The sequence below is a fragment of the Muntiacus reevesi genome, chromosome 7, assembly GCF_963930625.1.
Source record: "Muntiacus reevesi chromosome 7, mMunRee1.1, whole genome shotgun sequence".
Classification (NCBI taxonomy): domain Eukaryota; kingdom Metazoa; phylum Chordata; class Mammalia; order Artiodactyla; family Cervidae; genus Muntiacus; species Muntiacus reevesi.
The window spans coordinates 78,476,320-78,495,285 of NC_089255.1; the positions used below are offsets into that span (position 1 = coordinate 78,476,320).

General features: G+C 47.9%; 1 protein-coding gene and 1 pseudogene across 3 annotated transcripts in view; both read left to right on the forward strand.

The window, feature by feature from the left end:
• Window positions 1-18,966, forward strand: part of SMOC1 (SPARC related modular calcium binding 1) — a 140,656-nt gene that overhangs the window by 49,176 nt on the left and 72,514 nt on the right. For all 3 annotated transcript variants that reach the window (XM_065941108.1, XM_065941109.1, XM_065941110.1), the window contains exons 2-3: window positions 13,944-14,109; window positions 15,491-15,603. In XM_065941108.1, coding sequence (XP_065797180.1) covers window positions 13,944-14,109; window positions 15,491-15,603 — 279 coding nt within the window. The remainder of the gene's footprint in view (window positions 1-13,943; window positions 14,110-15,490; window positions 15,604-18,966) is intronic.
• Window positions 17,057-17,154, forward strand: LOC136172755 (U6 spliceosomal RNA; annotated as a pseudogene).

The window sequence follows — 18,966 nt, forward strand, 5'->3', positions numbered from 1 at the left end:
ACCCAATGTTCTTAACCCTACACTGTTGAACCAGAGGTGGTGATTGTGCCCTACAAAAGAGTAATTTCTCAGGGCTCTTAGCAAGTGTGTGTGTGTGCACACACACGTGTGTGTGTCCGTACAGTGGACACACTCAGGCCTCAGCTCTCAAACAGATGACCAGCCCTGTGGGGGACTATCCAACTCCCACCCTACTGTTCTGGGCTGTGAGTTAGTAGTTTTATTTTAGCCACATAACAAGTTACTGAGGCATTTTGTTGACCAGCCTGGGAGCCTGACAACTGTATCCGGTATTGCTGTTTTGGAAAATGGATTTCTGGATGTTCAATTGGTCTTCGCAAATTCTTGCTAAGTTCTGGTGCTTGTCTGACTCCAGCAGCCCGCTGAGTGGATCTGCACTTCCACTAGCGTCTCTCTTAGAGCTGATATTTCCAAGTCTCTTCTGTCTGTTGATGACAAAATGGCACCACATCGACCTTTACTCCAAAATTACAAAGGAAACAAGACTCTCATCTGCTCAAACCCCAGTTTCTCTCAGTTTCTACTTTGGGGTGCTTTACACAGTTCCACAAACTAGTCATAATTTCCCCTTTTGCCTAAAAGGAACCTTACTGCTGGCAGTGTGCATCAAGAGAACACCCGAGCCTGGGCCAATGGAACTGTTTCCAGCTGTTGCCAAAGCTGTTGGTTTAGTTGCCAGAGCAAGACTGGGCTTCAGGCAGCTGGGGGGTGGGGGGAAGGATCTGCTCGCTTCTGTGTCTCTTGGTCACCTAGACCCTGAAATAGCTCTGTGTACACCCAGAATCTCTCAAAGTGATCTTGAACCTCTGCACCTCCTACTTTCCTCATAATCTCACTCAGCCTCCCATGAAAACACTTCTGGCTGAATCCTTCCAGCCAGAGGGACTCAATTACTGCCCAGCACCTGGCTGGATCAGGACCAACCCCAATCTTCTCCCACAATAGTCATTACCCTCAAGCCTGGTTATAAACAAATGTCACTTGTTAGTAAAATGCTGCTGGTGAGGGTGGGGCAGAGGATGGTGGGCAGGGCCAAGGATGTGCAGGAGTCGTGTCTGGGCCATGTTGCCAGTAGCCACGATGCTCAGTGTCGTGTGAGATAGTTGCATTCTTAGAAAAGCCCACTGAAAACCTGGAGCATGTCCCTGGGCAGAGCCTGTGGGAGCATCCAAGGGTAACCGTGTAAGGAGCCACTAGCCTTGGTGGAATGAATTGCTCATGCCAGGTAGAGAGATAGGGCAAAGTTAGCACTGTGAGACGCGTGTGTCACTGGGATGCAAGGTGGGGTACCTAGAACAAAACAGGTCCTTAAGAACCCCTTCACAGTCCTCTGGACTTTGAATCCCATGTCTGAATTCTCTCTTGTAATTCTCACCATCTCCTGGATGAATCTTGAATACAAGACCAATTTGTTGTCCCTTGTTAATACCATCGACTTAACCTTTATTTTTTTTCCAGTGCTAATGGACGGAGAGAACTGAAAAAAAATCTGGGTTCTGGAGAGTGTACTGTTTATTTTATTTGGAGAGAGAGGAGTTTTTATTTATGCTGGTGGCAGACTTTGAGGGATGGGGCATGGGGGATGGGTGGGTGACTTTCTCTCTGCACTCAGTTCCATTGACTGGGATTTAGTGACTGGGGTGTTGCAAGCAGGAAACAAAAATAAATGCTCTGTGTCTCTGATCAGAAGGCTTGACACCCTGTAGGGCTAAAACCTAAACAGATTTTAAGCTAAAGGATTCCACTCATTCAAAGAAATAGTTTCATCCCTACCTGTCCTCTGTGTCTCCTTTTTCCTTGCTAACATGCATGCTTGTGGCACACCCCCTTTCCCTTCCGAGCCTTGTGGAAATCCTGCGGGGCTGTGATAGAGAACACAGACCATCTCCTCTGGGCAGCAGCCCTACAGCTGCTTGGTTCTTGGTGCTTTTATCTCATCCACTTGCCTCACTCAGCCACTTCCTTGGCCCATGTATGCCCCCTCTTTTCGGGATTCCTCTTGTTCTTCTGTTCAGCTACAGGAACTTTCAAATCAGTGTTTCCGTTGTCTTTCAGATCCCTGCCAGAGGTTTCTAAAGCTCCTGTCTGATCTTCTGATCTTGTCTTTTACTTTCTTCACTGGCTTCCAATTCTTCAAGGAAAAAAAAAGACAAATGGGAATTTCAAGACCCTCCATGATCTTACCCCCACCCTAGCCCTAAAGCTTTGTATCCTCTGTAAATGGTCATTTCGAAACTATGTTTTGAATTTGGTTCTTTACCTTTGCGTACCTGTTGCTGTTGCTCAGGGTGCCCTCCTGCTTGGGGAAATCCTTCGCCACCCAGATTCAGCCCCTTTTCTGAGAAATCCTCCTGCTTCCTTGTAGTTGGCATTAGTCTCTCACTCTGCTCTGCCCCCAACACTCAGCATGGGTGCTCAGTTATTCTTTGCTGAACGAATGCCTCCTTTTCCTTCCTCTCCTGTCTTCTCTCTCTCAGAGTCAGGCATCTCACATCTTGAATTTCTGGGCACCCCATTTTCAAATGCTCTTTCCTTTCGTCTGTTTGTGACTCAGGCTTTGCTTCCTGGTTGCTGATTTGGAAAATGTTGTCCCGATGAAGTTAGCTGTATACATGTCCATCTTGGCAACTGGATCAACTTTTGGGGGCAGGACCTTGATTCTTGTTTATTTTCATAACCCCCAACACACCTAGCATGAAGGGAGTGGGCAGAAAAATCTCCAGAAACCTCTTTGTGTGCTTATGGGAGGTCTGATGGTTTTTTTTTTTAGTTTTGTGCTTCTCTCTCTGTCTTTTTTTTTTTGTTTATTGAGATATGATTTACATGCAGTATACTTCCTCCTTTTTAGGTGTACACTTTGGTTTTTTTTAAACAAGTTTATGTAGCTGTATCAGCACCACCATAATCAAGATAGAGCATATCACCACTTCCCCCTTTCTCCTCCTACTTCCAGTTCCCAGCAATCACAGATCTGATTTCTAGTCATATAGTTTTGCCTTTTCCAGAATGTCGCTTAAATGGAGTCAGACAGTATGTAGCTTTTTGAGTCTGGCTCCATCGCTTAGAAGAATGCTTCGTATTTTAGAAATCTGATGGCCTGGGCCCTAACCCTCACCTGATCCGTGCTCGCTGTTCAAATAGGCTGGCATGGGGCATGGTTTGGGGACGTGGATGGGGTCTGAGTTAGAAGGCTTACCTTTGCAACCTTGTTAGTGCCTCTTTCCACCCAGGGCCTCAGCTGCTTTGTTGAACCTGCTGACCACCTCCCCACCCCTCCCCATCAATGGCACCTGAGGTAAGACAACCTTGTCCCCTGGGTCCTGCTTGATCATCTCCATTGCTGTGGGCGACAGAGTGGAGGAGGGAAGCTGGGTGGACAGGCCGGGGTGACCACGGAATTCCTCCCTTGGGGAGGGGGCGGGGCTGGGGTGACGAGGGTCAGGCCTCTCCTGGCTAAAACAACACAAGTGGTTCCAGCTGCCAAACAGCTGGAGGGGGCCGTCTGCTTTCCCTCAGCAGCGTGAAAAGCCCTTTAATCGGAGTGCTGTTGTCAGGCCCTGCCGGGGAGGTGTGGAGAAGAAGAGCAGACACCGCCACGCTGCAGCCCCCGCCCCCTCTGACCTCCCTTATCTCCCCTTGTCCATCTCTGGGCTGCTCTGAGGTGCCCTGAGCGAGGCCCTCCCGTGCACCTGTGTAAATGCCGGGGCTGCGAGGTCAGGGAAGGGTGAGAGCTCCGGCAAAAGTGGGGATGTGGATTTTCAGGGCAGATGATGGATTAGGTAGTGGGTGGGTGAGGGATGTCTTCGTGTGAATTGGCTCCTCCTCGTTCCCGAGGATGCAGCCCCCCGTCCCGGAGAACAAGGCCGAAATCCGGTTCTGCAGATGGTGAAGCAAGCCGGTGACGGCAGGCGGACAGGGCCGGCTTGGGGCCGGGCCGAGCTGCAGCCGGGCGTCCTGGAATGTGCTTCTTCTGGCTCCACGAGTGGCCTTTTCCCCTCTTTCAGTAATAGATTTATCTCCCAGAAACGCTTTTTAGTGCCTGAGTACTAAAACCTTGAGCTGGACTTGGACTTACAAACATAAGGAGGAAAAAATCCCCTCCCTTAGGAAAGCTTTCTTTGCTTGCAGAGCCAGTCTCCTCTCCTGTCCACCAAAGGGGCTACCGCCAAGAACCCTGCCACTGATACCAGAGCTAACAGCAGAGCTCCATTTGTCCCACCCACCCCCACCCCTGCCCACCTCCCCAGCCAGCCTCCGGGGCTCAGCCCTCCCCGTCCTGCCTTGAAGGAGGCCATGTGGTGTCATAGAGAATCTGGGCCACAGAGTCAGACTTATAGATGTATCCTGCCACTTACTAGCTTAACTTGGCTGAGCCTCAGTTTTCTCTTCATTTATTCAATCAATAGATATTTATTACACACCTACTTTGGGCAAGGCCCCTGCCAGGCACTGGGGATCCAGCAGGGTGACACCCAGCAGATCATGGTTCCTGCCTTCAGGGAGCAGTGGCTTAGTGGGGAGGGAGGGGGCAAGAAATGTATAATTAAATAGTTGGTCATTTAATTTCAATCGTGACACAGGCCACAGTGGACAGTAGAGGGTGTGTGGAGGCTTATCATAGGATTCTGACCTAACAGAGAAGTCAAATGCCCTGAGGAAACTGCATTTGCACTGAGATTGGAAGGATGAATAGGAGTTTATGAGGTGGAAACACAGTCTAGGGAAAAGGGTCCACACATGCTAAGTCCTGAGGCAGGAAGGAACAGTGTGAAGGGCCAGGGATTTCTACCCAGCTGGGGGGCCTGGCACTGGAAGCCTTGACTGTACCTGTTACCTACTTATCAGGCACACGGGGAGGACTCCTTCTCCTTCTCTTCCTTCCAATTTGACATTAGCAGATTGGACTGGGACAGTCACCATTATTTACAATGTTGATTCTATGGAAAAAAAGTAAATTCAGGGTGTCAAAAATATGATTTATAAGTGAATCTGGCTTTTGTTTTTACTCAAGTACATGCATATTGTAGCTGCCAGAAAAACTAGAGTGCTAATCACATTGGCTGTTAAATTGTCAGGGTTTCCTGCCTTAACATACACATTTCAGGCTTAGCAACCTTGGGCATCTCGGATTACTGCCTGTCTTGTGGGTGACATGACTTATCTGGGGGGTGGAACGACTTCCAAGCTTTGTGAGGAGGATTCTCAGGCTAAGGCCAGTTTCACTGAGAATGAATTCCATGGACACTGTCTCAGCCACTCAGCTGCATTCTTTTCAATGGCTCAGGAATGTTTTTCCTCATTATTTCAAGGGGAAAGTCCTGTGGTTAATGTATGGCTTTCTTTATCTAATAGATGTTCCTTAAAAAAACAAAAAAGGAAAAAAACAGCTTCCATTACTCTGTGCACTTGAGAGTGTTAAGCATTTATTTGGTGGTGATTTGATAAAGACTATCTCTTTTTACAGTAAGTGTTAGAAAAAGGAGCTTCTTCGGGATATCTTTTAGGTAAGGTTTGATATTCACCCATCCATTCTTCAAACATGTGTTAAACAACTGCACTGGATCAGGCTCTGGCTTAGGCCCTGTGTTTATAAAGAGGAATAAGACACAGTCTTTTCTAGACATGTACGTACATAAATGTTAATGAAGTATGTAGAAGGTTTTGATAGCTGTATGAAGACAGTGCAGCAGGAGGTCTGAGGAAGTTAACAGTAATGTTTAAAACATGAAAGCATTTGCTTCTTAAGAGTGGTAACTTCAGTTAGTGAGGAACTGGAACTTGAATGGGGAAAAAAGTTTGGTGACAGAAGGTTAGACATCTAGACAAGAGATTAAGGATTGAAAGAAGTCAACGTGGATAAAAGAAGAAAGTCTTCTGGAGAGGGAGACCTAACCAAGCCCTCTGCACCTTCAGCCACTCCAACTAGGCACCAGTGTATGAAGTCACAGTGGGTATTGCAGCCCCAGCCAGGCTCCCAGCTGAATGAAGCCTGTGCGTTATCTCAACCGAAACCATGTGGAGCAGAAGAACCATCCAGCTGAGCCCAGTCAACGCAATAATTGAGAGACATGATGAATAATTTGGAGCCACTAAGTCTGGGGATGGTTTGTTTTGTAGCAATCTATAAGTGAAACAAAAAAGTTAATAGTGAGTAACTGAAGCTGTGTTACAAATGAATTTATTAAAAAAAAAAAAAAAACAAATTATTTGAGTTTGGCCTGTGATTTTTGAGTCTGATATCATAAAGAGGAGCTTCCCTGGTGGTTCAAGCAGTAACTAATTTGCCTACAATGCAGGGTTCAATCCTAGGTTCAATCCCTAGGTCCAGAAGATCCCATGGAGAAGGAAATGGCAGCACACTCAAGTGTTCTTGCCTTGGAAATCGCATGGACAGAGGAGCCTGGTGGGCTACAGTCCATGGGGTCGAAAAAAATTGGATACAACTTAGCGACTAAACAACAACAACATCATAAAAGGAATGCTGCTTGCTCTTCCAAGTGTCAATCTCACACTTCCAAACCATTGCTCTGGTTGTATAGTATGATTCCCGCCCCCCACTTCTACACTTGAGAAAACTATAGAAATAGGCATGTTACTAGCAAAATGCCATTTTAGAATTTTAGATGCTGGTGAAATCAGCATGGTACAGGTAGAACTGTGAAAGCAACTCCCTATTATAAAGAATCGAATATCTCCTCCCCAGTGGAAACTTAGGCTGCCTCTGTTGTTCCCTCTGTTGTCGTGGAAACTTGGCAGTCTGTCAAACCCAACACGGTTTGTGGTCGTGGAATGGTCTCCCTGAGCAAAAGCTGTGGCAGGGTTTACATTGTACTCTGCTGGAAACTGAGGGCAAGGATCAGCATGTACACATTTCAGACAGAAGGAACCGTTATCTAACATTGATTTCATTTGCCCATGTCTGTCCTCTGGTGAAGATGGTCCCCATCGGTAGCTTAATTTTCCAATAGAAAGGATGGATTGTTTAAATGTATTTCAAGTGCTTGTCCTGCTTGACGAATGTGAGCAGAGCATGAAAATTCTGCCTGTTTGCTTTGGAACCGCTCACACTCCCCAAGGAGAGAGGGAGGGAATAGGAGCCACTTGCAAACGCACAGCTGTCCTGGCCCCTTTTGTTTGGCTCCCATATTACACAATCATACTTAACATAATTATTTTGTTTTTGTTGTCTTTTGGTGAGGAAGAAGGAAGGGATGTGAGGATTTTTATGAAAATGCTATTTCTTCCTCAGAGGGGAATGGCTTGCTTCTTTGGGGAGACAGCTTGCCTCTGCTTAACTCCAAAAACTTCCACCAATTCTGGTTGCTCTTGAGCCCACAGCAGACTTCTCTGGCCTGGGAGTTCAGTCCCAGCAGGGTGACTCAGACTCTGAGTTTTGTCTGTGTGCTGGGAGAAATGACCCAGTCATGGGTGGTGCTGGGGACTTCCAGCCTGTCCTTCCTGTCTCCTGAAGAAGAGAGGAGAAATCTGCCTTTGTGACTTTAGGTGGACTGTGTTGAACTGCTGGGATGTTCTGTTGTTGAAACCTGTAAATAATAAATTCATGTTTTTCATGTCCAGTTTCCAAATGCAGAAATTATCTCAGAATCTGCTTCTTGGTCTAATCTGTTGTAGCTTGGCTCAACTAGAAGAAACTCCAGCAAGGGTGTACCATCACACCCCCAACCCTCCATCCCCTGCAATAGCTGTGCTCTTGAATCTGGCAACCAATAGCCACATATAGTTATTCAAAGTTAACTAAAATTAAATGCAGCCAAAGATTTAGTTCCTCAGTTGCATTAGCTATGTTTTAGTGCTTCATAGCCACACATGGCTTGTGGCTTCCATAAACTAGATGGCACAGATATACAACGTGTCTATCATTGCAGAAAGTTTTATTGGACTCTGTGGCTTTGTGGCATTACAGAGTCCCAAGGATGAAATCTCTTCAGTCTGTGGTATCCTATTCCCTTGTTAACTTGGTCGATGTCAGGTTGCTTGTTCCCGATGCCTTAGAGTGCAAGCTCACTGAGGACAGGGCTATGCTGGTTGTGTTCTACTTTCCATACCTTGCAGTGCAGAGCGCATCATAGAGCTTGGTTGTTGAGTATAAAAGTAGATCTGTGGATGACCGAACAAGCAGTGTCCTAGGGTCCCCGGAGGTTTGGGTGATTCTATTAGGGCCTAGTCATTCTGTTATTCCAAAATACGGAAGCAACTTGTGTCCATCAATGGATGAATGGACAAAGAAGATGATACACACACACACACACACACACACACACACACACACACACACAGACACACACAATGGACTATTGCTGCTGCTGCTAAGTCGTGTCAGTCATGTCCGACTCTGTGGCAGCCCACCAGGCTCCTCCAGAATCCTTGGGATTCTCCAGGCAAGAATACTGGAGTGGATTGCCATTTCCTTCTCCAGTGCATGAAAGTGAAAAGCGAAAGTGAAGTCGCTCAGTCATGTCCGACTCTTCACGATCCCATGGACTGTATCCCACCAGGCTCCTCTGTCCATGGGATTCTCCATGGCAAGAGTCCTGGAGTGGAGTGCCATTGCCTTCTCCATATGGACTACTGCTCAACCATAATACAGAATGAAATGTTGCCACTTGCAACAATGTGGATGGACCTGGAGTGTATCATGTTTAGTGAAATAAGTCAGGTAGAGAAAGACAAATTATTGTATGACATCACTTATATAACAAAAAAGAAACAGGCTCACAGATACAGAGAACAAACTAGTGGTTACCAGTGGGGAGAGAGGAGAGAAGAGGGGTGAGAAAGAGGTAAAAGGTTAAGAGGTTAAAAACACCTTTGTATAAATTAAATGAACTAAAAGGGTATATTATACTGCACAGAGAATACAATGTTTTATGAAACTATAAATGGAGTATAATCTTTAAAAATTGTGTATCACTGTATTTTCTACCACAAACTTATTCAATGTTGTAAATCAACTATACCTGAATTAAAAAAAAAACAAACTCCATTTTATAGAACTCATCTATTTTTGGGAAAGCAATCACAAACTCCCACAGTTCCTAAAATAGATAAAGATGAGACACCATAAATGACTGGAGACGGTCTTTAGCAATGGTCCTTGGCTGTTCTGTTACTTTTTCACTTAACCTTGGGGGCCAGTCATTTCTAGATGGACCCTTTTGTGAGCTCTTCTGAAGCCAGGAAGGATCTTGGGGAGAGGGGAGGGCAGGTGGAGCTTATTCTGAAGCTGCCTTTAACCTGTCCATCTCTAGGCTGTGTTCCCCGAGTTATGAAGTAGGTCTCTGGCATAGCTGCCGTGGCATCTCTGTTGGTCCAAAGTAAACCACTTCCAAACCAAATTTATGGCCCATAGTTCATCACCACAGGGATGCCTGTATCTCCCCTCTCCTGTGAGTTACAGAGGAGACAGCGAGGCAATGCTCAATCCCTTTTTTTGAAGGTGAAGAGAGTCGTATGAGGGGCTACTTAGGGTAGGTTTAAAGTGCCTGGAGGGCAGGGCTGTTGTAACTGAGTCTTCAGCATTTGGCGCTTTACATGCAGTAAGCTCTTGGGTAAACAGTTTTTGATTTGGAAATCCAGTTTGTTTGTTTAGTTTTCTGTGATAGTTAATTATAAGATATTGAATGTAGTTCCCTGTGCTATACATTCGGGCCTTGTTGTTAATCTATTTTATATATAGCAGTTTGTATCTGCTAATCCGAAGCGGAATCCGGTTTTTCAGTTGGGTTAGAGTTTCTGTTTGCAGTGTTACTCTATCATAATGCCAGGCAGTGTGGTCTAGTGGTTAGAAGTTGTAGCTCTGGAGCCAGGCCCCGGGTGTCAAGTTCAGCACTGACGTACCCTGCCTCTTAGGGCTACTGTGGAGGTCACATTAGTTAACATATGGTAAGTGATATGTTATTATCAGCTCTTATCACGCTTCAGACAAGGTCTGGCTGCGAAATCCCTCTGTGACCAAAGATGAGTTCCTTGACTTCCCCAGGCGTTGGAAGATACTGATATTTCCATGTGTGATTGTAAGAGCCAGCCGTTCCCTAGCTCCTGCAGATTGACATGCAACGTTGCTCTCACTTCATGTAAAGTAACCCCGACTCCCATGGGCCAGGAGAGAGCGGTGGGACAGCAGTGTCTTGACCTGCTCTGGGGTAGTTTTGAGGCCACCGGTCAGCCTGCAAGCCAGGGCATGAGAGCACTGGTCCCACCCTCTGGCCGGCGCCGGCTGCTCACCAGGCAGAATGATGGAGCCAGGTCTGGCTGCATTTCCAGGCTGCAGTCCGATTAGGAATGGGTCTGAGGGAGGGAGAGAGACTTCAAGGCCAGCTTTGCTGGTTGTAGCCCACTGGGTCCTGTGCCCACCCAGGTGCCCACGACCAGGGCTTCTAAGCAGGCATTATTCAGTTGGACCTTGGGTCCCAAGTTTTCCCTGGTGCCCAGTCGGTCCAAGGCTGGGAAGGCAGGAGTGGCAGAGGGGCCTGGGGTGGGGATGGTGAGAGAAGAGACCCACCTCTCAGCCTCAGAGATAACTTAGGTTCTGAAGTGGAGCTAGGGCAGGAGTCAGTGGCCCACCTCGGCCCATAGTGTTCTGAGGGAGGGAGGGGGAAGCTCAGAGAGGAGGGCCTGGGGGTGGGGTAGGGGAGTAGCCCAGTGACCCCACTTCCTACCAGGGATGGCAGGAGCTTGGGAGACCAGGCTTGTCACTTCACAACAGCTGGTTTGCAGGTAATGCCGTGTGGGAAAGGCCGCTGCAGGGATGCGTTTGTCCCGCAAATAATCAAGCACCTCAGCATGGTGCTGGATGCCAGAGATGTGTTTACAGGCTGAAAGAGACAGTCTCCTTGTCTTCTTGACGCTCAGAGTGGGGGATTCCATTGCTAATCAAATCCCACAAATCAGTTTGTCCTCAAACTGTGGTAAGAGCCCTGAAGGAAAAGTGAGGTGTGAGCGGTTCTTATAGGAGGACCCATCCTCACCTGTGAGAGTCAGGGGCAACCTCCCAGATGAGCCCAAATCTGAGCAGCGGCAGGAGGAAAGGGAGAAGGAATGATGTGTCTAAAGGCCTGAGGCGAGGGTGGAGGGGGGATACGTTCCTGGTGGTCCAGGGGCTAAGCCTCTGGGCTCCCAATGCAGGGTGCCGGGGTTCAATCCCTGGTCGGGGAACTAGATCCTGCATGCAACAGCTAAGACTTGGCACAGCCGAATAAAGAAGAAAGAAAAGAAAATGTTAAATAAAAATAAAGGCCTGGGGTTAAGAGCAAATGGGACCTGGAAGGCAGGTCAGTGTGCCCTACTAAGGAGTGAGCAGGTTGAGGTCAGAGCAGGAAGAGCTGAGGCCAGAGAAGGGGTCAGATTTGCCAGGGCAGGAGACCCTGTGAAGGTCCCCGGGGACAGAGGGGCACCACTCAAGGGTTTGCAGTGTGGATGACGTTGCCTGCCCCTCTCCATCCGCTCATCCCCCCCTCTGTGGCAACCTGGGGGCTGCCTCGGGAGATGACTCTATCTACGACAGATTTTTTACCTGGGGACATGCTTAGTCGCTTAGTCTTGTCCAACTCTTTGTGACCCGTTGGTCTATAGCCCGCCAGAGTCCTCTGTCCATGGGATTTTTCGGGCAAGAATACTGGAGTGGGTTGCCATTTCCTCCTCCAGGGGATCTTCCCGACCCAGGGATCGAACCTGAATTTCCTGTGTCTCCTGCATTGCGGGTGGACTCTTTACCCGCTGAGCCACCGCATGTTACCTGGGAACATTGAGACACTCTCAGGACATTCCCTCTGAGCTTTGGGCAGGACTCAGGCTGGAGGCGTGAGTGTGGCCGTCCAGAGGATCTGAAGAGAGGTTTAGTCGCGCTGTCCGTCCTGATAAGCCTGTGTGTGCAGGGTGGTCTCAGTCCAGCTGCTGCTTCCCTCTGCCGAGCAGCCAGCACGCAAGCGTGTGGTCAGGGGAGCGGGAGGGACTGGGTTTACAGCTGGGAGGCGGTCTGTGTGTTCATTGACAGGCTTGGACTCTCTTTGGATTTGGCCAGTATGGGCCGTGTGCTCCTTTGAAGGGAGGGGTATTGCCTCTGGACCTCCTTTGGGTGTTCTGGAAAAGGATCATCAAGTTCTCATCTATTTGCTTCACACGAAGGGCCTGCAGATAGAAATAGGGCCTGTAGTCATACCTTCCCTGAGCCTCTATGAGCGTGGTGTGTAGTCAACTCTAACATCACTGATGGCCAGAGGTGTGCTCACAACATTGCCTCGTGCCATGATGGACTTTTCATTCTCTCAGTTCATCCTGCCGAAGAGCCTTCATTGTGTCCCGAGCTCTGCTATAGAGGGATGAAAGAGTGGATCCAGCTCTCAAGGCGCATGCAGTCTAATCATGGCTTCTTCAGCAGCAGCTCATGGATTGTAGAATCCAGTTATTGTTTTCCAGCTGTATCCTACAGTTGTGGACAGGGCTTCACTGAGAAGGGGGCTCGTGGCCAAATAAGTCTGAGAGATACAGCATCATATATGCTCTTGATCCGGTTAGCTCTTGCTCTGTTTCAAACTACTCAAACCTTAATGGCTTGCTGCATACCCAAAACATTGTGTATCAACTGCACTTCAACAAAAAGAATTTTAACTTAATGACATAACTTATATCATTATCTCTCACAGTTCTGGTGAGTCGACTGGGCTCAGCTGGGTGGGTCTTGCTTGGGCGGGGGTCTCTCAAGCAGTTACTCCTTTTCATCTCTATTAGTTACAATCTAGTGACTGCTGAAGTGAGACTCATTTGAAGGCTTCTTCACTCACACATCTCTGTGCCTGTGTTTATTGGGCATTTCTCTCTCCACTCGGTTTTGCCCCGTGCTAGTTTGGGCTTCCTCCTAGCACGATGGTCTCAGTGTTGGGCTTCTTACCTGGTGGCTGATTTCCCCCAGCCTGAGTGTTGCAAGAGACCTGGGGGGAGGCTGCAAAGCTTCATGTGACTTTGCCCAGAAGTTGGACGACATCACTGCCACAACGTGTTATTGGTCATGCAAGTTGTTGAGGCCAGTCCAGGTTCAAGGGAAGTCTTCACACTCAACGGGAGGAGTAGCAAATACTTTACAGCTATCTATCTTTAATTTACTGTACCTCTGGGAGATTAGTGATGCATAAGAATGTACCAAAGGTGTTAATGCATAAAAATGTACAGCAGGGAAGTCCTGCTGTAAAGAAAACTTTAACTCAGCATTTCGCAATCTGATGAGAACGTTTATGTTAAGTTAGGAAATTCCCTTCTCATAGAAAATCACTTAACCTGTATTCTGACAGAGAGCAGTGGGTAGAAATGGAAGGGTGAAGAATAGAAAATAACTTAACCTGTATTCTGACAGAGAGCAGTGGGCAGAAATGGAAGGGTGATAGATCTGGGGGCTCGGTAATGCTTTCTAGACAATAAAACTTTCCAAAGATGGAGAGTAGAGATTCCTGGTGCATTCCTGGTTTGGGGAGGTACCCAAATAGGGCCAAGTGCAGAGACCGTCAGTGTGGACTGGAGGCTGAATTTCCCAGTGGTGAAAGCTTGGACTTGACCTCTGACCAGTCTAGGTTCAGATTCACCACTTAGAACTGTGTGAAACTGGGCAAGTTACCTCTCTCTAGGCTTCAGTTTCCTTATCTACGAAATAGGTGGTTCCTATTTCATAGGGTTGTTGTGAGGTTTAACGAGGTCCTGCATGTGAGTTCCTGAGTACAGGATGCCTTCCTTGGTTAGAGTTTGTGGTCATTTGGTTTCCTACCACTTCTAGGGTTTAATAACTTTGGAATTAATTATTCTGGACTTGCTTCCCAAAGGCAAGTTAGTATTGTAAATTGTGAGCTCATCTTTACTTTTCTTGCAAAAGTAGCCCCTGTACCATTTCACTTTTTTTTTTTTTTCTCCCAACCCAGTTTCTCATAAGTGACCGTGACCCTCAGTGCAACCTCCACTGCTCCAGGACTCAACCCAAACCTGTCTGTGCTTCCGACGGCAGGTCCTACGAGTCCATGTGTGAGTACCAGCGAGCTAAGTGCCGGGACCCAACACTGGGTGTGGTACATCGAGGCAGATGCAAAGGTGAGTGTGCCCGTGCCCCAACGGGGAGAGACAGACCTGAGCACCACACTCCTTGCGTGGGGCACTCCCATTGGGGGAACTCAGAATGAGTCTGTTCATCTGGCAACCTCTCCCCCTACCCTTTCCACCAGGGAATATGGCAGGGAGGACGGGCCCGCTGAAAGATAAGTACTTTTTTGGCTTTCAAACACTGCCGCCAGGGCCTAGAGAGATGCTGCTATTTGGCTATTGCTTTTAATTTTTATAATTCTTTCTTTTTTTTTTTTTTTTTTTTTTTTTGTAGAGAGGCTTAAAATGGCAAAACATGATGGCTGGCTCTTGAATAGGGATTCCACATTGACAGCCAACAGATGTGTTTTGTTTGGTCTGCTCACACATTTAAACATATTAAAAACGTTTGAGACAACATTTAAAAATTGGGAAATTCAACCTAAAAATCTGGATGTTTGTATTTCCCATAAAAAATTGGAAACTGTGGTGATATGAGGTCTGTGTTCCCTCCCTCAAGGCAAACATGTGGCTGCTGAATAGCAGCTACGTCCTTTAAAAGGGAGCCTGTTCTCGTTTGCTGCGGTCCCCGGCATTCCCGGTGGTGTCACCAAGCTGAACGCCATGCTTCATACACCCAGCCCCTTCTCTAACTTATATCGCTTTCCTACGCCCTGTTGGTATGTGAGTTTGTGACCCGTGGACTGATCAGAGCTATTACAGAAATTGTGGGAGGCTAAGCCGGCTACCCTAGAGCCTCTGATTTCCCAAAGAAAGTGCTTGCTGGGGACTTCTCTGATGGTTCAGTGGGTCTGGGTTCAATCCCTGGTCAGGGAACTAGATCCCACATGCCACAACTAAGACCTGGCATGGTCACATAAATAAATAAACAAATAAATATTAAAAAATCCATGGTAGCGCCAGGAAAAAAAAAAAAAAAAGAAAAGAGCTTGCAGTTTTTGAATTGCAAAACATCTTTGAGACTCCTTGGGCTTGCATGTTTTTAAATAAAGTCAGTGAAAAATAATAGAACTTTTTTTCCCCTAGGAGGGATGAGGGATATTTGGGAGAAAAGGAATAAACAGAACCGGGTATAAATATGACCCCCCTGACTTTTTCTAAGAATACCTTCGAGAGGCAGGTGAGACTGTGGGGCATTCACTAGTCCCTGCCCTCGTGTTCCTGGAACAGCCAGCTTTTATGTGTCTGTGTGCATGTGTGTCTCTGTTTGTGTGGTGTGGTTTCTGCCTGCATGTGTGGCGTATGTGTGTGATGTGTGGCGGTGTGTGGGCTCCCACAACCCCGTGCTTTTCTCTCAGCATTTCTACAACTGGAATCCGTGGCTCCTGTGTGGGGTCCAAGGGACTCTGACGCGCACACCTCCCTCTTTCAGACGCTGGCCAGAGCAAGTGTCGCCTGGAGCGGGCTCAGGCCCTGGAGCAAGCCAAGAAGCCCCAGGAGGCGGTGTTTGTCCCGGAGTGCACCGAGGATGGCTCCTTCACCCAGGTAGGCCTTGGCTGCTCTCTCAGGCCCCGGATCCTGGGCGCCCCGAGAGCCTTGCTTCCTGGAAACAGATGAGGGCTCTGTGACACCCCCTGTGCTGCCTCTGGGGCCTGTGTCCCCCCCCCCCACCCCGGGCCCCCCGCCACTGGGTGCCCGCCGCCGGCAGTGGGTCCTGAAAGGCTTGTGCGAGTTCGAGCCAGGAAACTGGCATTGCTCTGTCCCCATCCCCCCGCTGCCCGTCTTCATTTTCCTCTTCTGTCAGACGTAGGCTGGTTATTTTTTCTTATCCTCGTGGGTTTCCATGGGCAGCCTCTGTATTCCCTTCGCTGTTCGTTGCTACCCCTTCTGCACACCTCTTTATCCTGCCCCAAGCTTCCGCTGAAGCCACGCTCCTTTGGCGTGTGAAGTGTCTGTGGTCTGTGGAGCGCGTGCATGTGTGTGTGGTGGACGTGTGTTGCGTGGTGTATGTGTGCCTGTGGGTGGGTGTTTGCGTGTGTTGTGTGGTTCTTGTGTGCATGTGTGTCTGTGTGTGTGGTGTGGTTTCTGTGTATGTGTGTGTGGAGGCTGTCTGTGTGTGTGTGTGTGTGGCGTATGTGTGTGCTGTGTGGGACATGGTGTCTGTGTGCACATGTGCATGTGTGGTGTTTGCGCTAGCATGCGTGTGCGCTCGTGTGTGCATGCACTCAGATTCTGAAATCTCCTTTCAGGCAGTCTTCCCTCTGATCCTGTGTGATCTTCTGGCTGGAGGTTGGGTAAAAGTAATGCCGGCTGTGTTGAAGTTGGCACAGACCGCAACGCAGGCAGCACGGGACAGCCGGGTGGTAGAGCTTTCAGGCTGGAGGTGGGGACAGTCTAGGGGGTGGAGGCAGCTGGGTGAAAGTGGGGAGCGTCACTGGACAAGTGTGGGTCGGCCCCTTGCTTGGGACACCCTCCTGGAATGTAGTGTCATTTGGGGACCTCTGCCACATGAGGGCTGGAGGCGGGGGCCTTAGGAGTCTCAAAGTTTCCCTGTAATCGTCCCAGAATTTTTGAGGGGGTGGGGACGGAGGGAAAGGGTGAGTCTGGCCTTTGGTCCGCTGGGTTTCAGGTTTCATCTGGGGGCTGGGCCCAGGGCACTGCTGATTTCAGGCTGAGTGCTGGTGGAGGTGGTGGGGTAGGGACGGGCCTTGTATTTTTTAAAGTTTCCAGTGCTCAGCCAAGATTGATACCATGAGGTTAAACTGACCTTGGCTGCCCACCCTGTGAGAGGTGCTTGTATTCATCTTCCCACTTAAGTCTCACCACGAGCCTGCCAGGTAGGTGTTGCTGTCATCATTTACAGAAGATGCAGCCACAGCGGGAGGCAGAGTGGTCCAGGAACTGGGAGCCCCGCTCAAATCTCTCCAGCACCCAAGCTCCCTCGGAGCCCTCCACACTCTGCTGTTCTCTGAGCTGGCAGCTTAAAAGGAAGCTCTCTGCGCCCGCTTCGGCGACACATGTACTAAAATCAGAATGATACAGAGAAGATTAGCACGGCCCCTGCGTGCAAAGCATTCCGTGTTTTATCTTGATTTTACCCCCTCTCAAAATTCTCCCAGAAATGTAGCTCTTTACTATGTAGCTATCATAATAAATAAAATCAACACGTGGTGCAAAATTTTAGATGAATTTATAAAAATATTAAAATTCATATCTCCATAAAACAAATGTGTAGTAAATTTCCATTCTTAGAGTTTTGTCAAGTTCTCTTCTTTAATTTGAATATTGTACTGGTTTGTTTCTTTTCAATAGAAACAAAAATGCCTGTTAAAAAAAAAATAAAGGAGGCTCTGAGATGTGAACTAGAGAAAGGCCGTCTAGTGCTGTGGCTAGCGCACCGCTCCTAGAGCCAGACAGCCTGGGCGTGAAGCCTCCCACCCCCTCATGCACATCATTTAATTTCTCTAGGTCATAATTTCCTTAAGTGAAAAATAGAGATTATTATCTCTATTATTATTTTATACAGTAATTATCATTATTATGGGCTTCCCTGGTGGCTCAGTGGTAAAGAATCCACCTGCAATGTAGGAGACGTGGGTTTGATCCCTGGGTCAGGAAGATCCCTTGGAGGAGGAAATGGCAACCCACTCCAGTATTCTTGCCTGGAAAATCCCATGAACAAAGGAGACCGGTGGGCTACAGTCCATCGGGTCACAAAGAATCAGACATGGCTTAGCAACTAAACAACAAATTATTATATTATACATGTTATATGTTACTGTTATAATTACTATTGAGTATTGCTGTAGTTTACCTCATAAGGTAGTGATGAGGATTAAATGAGTCAATACACGTAAAATGCTTGGAGCACATAAATACTGTATAAATATCTGCCATTATCAACATTAGCCCCATCTCTACTCTGGTTCTGTTACTCAGATCTTCTCAGGATGTTACAGACGATGTCACTCAAGAAAAAGAAAATCTTCTGTTGAACCTTTCCTCCATGGATTCTTTATCATTTATTCTAGTGAAAAGAATCCAGGTGATCTTTGTGCTGAAAATTCACGTCTGCGGAATTTCAAACTTCTTGCAGCTGCATTTGGGGCTGAGACAGGGGTCAAGGTAATAGGGAGAAGGCGGAATCCTTTCTTCCCCCTTTCTAGGCTTCTGTAATCCTGAGTGTGTTGCTTATGAGAACGGTTGACCCCTGCCCTCCCGGTTCTGAAGTGTTTGCTGCCAGCTTTTGTTTGAGGGAGGCCAGGCTGGACCAGGTGGTGTTTGCCGGGGAGGGGAACTTCCAGATTAGCCTGGGCAGAATTGCTAAGTGCGGGGGCCCCTGAAGTTCAGCAGAGGTTGGATCGACAGTCAAGAGCCCCCTCGTTTGTTTGACACGCTAAGCGCTGCCATGTGTCTGAGGGCTGGAGGCGGGCTCACCCCGGTGGGCAACCAGGCAGCCAGACAGCCGGTCCGACCCCGTCACAGTGATTGAAATGGATGTGCTTTTTCCCTTGATCAAAGACGCTGCAATAACTTCACAAAATGAGGCTGTCTCTTTGAGTGTGCTTCAATTGCATTGACAGGCTGCCAAAAGGCTATGAGAAAAAAAAATGCTTTTCTGCCTCCCCCAACCTCCACTATCACTGACTTGGACTTTTTTTGTTTTTGTTTTCCTTAAGACCAAAACCCAGAGACCAGGTACATTATTTCAACCTTGCTTAGACTATTGACATGCATGCATCCTGGTGTTAATAATATACTTTAGTCCTGTGAATTATTATTCAGTAATGTGCTCTTGAAGTGTATGGAGGGGACCCTCATGGGACTGGTTTTGTCTGGCATGGGACACAGCTTGGGACCACATGACTTTGTTGGCTTTAATGGGGTTCATATGGGATACAGTGGTCT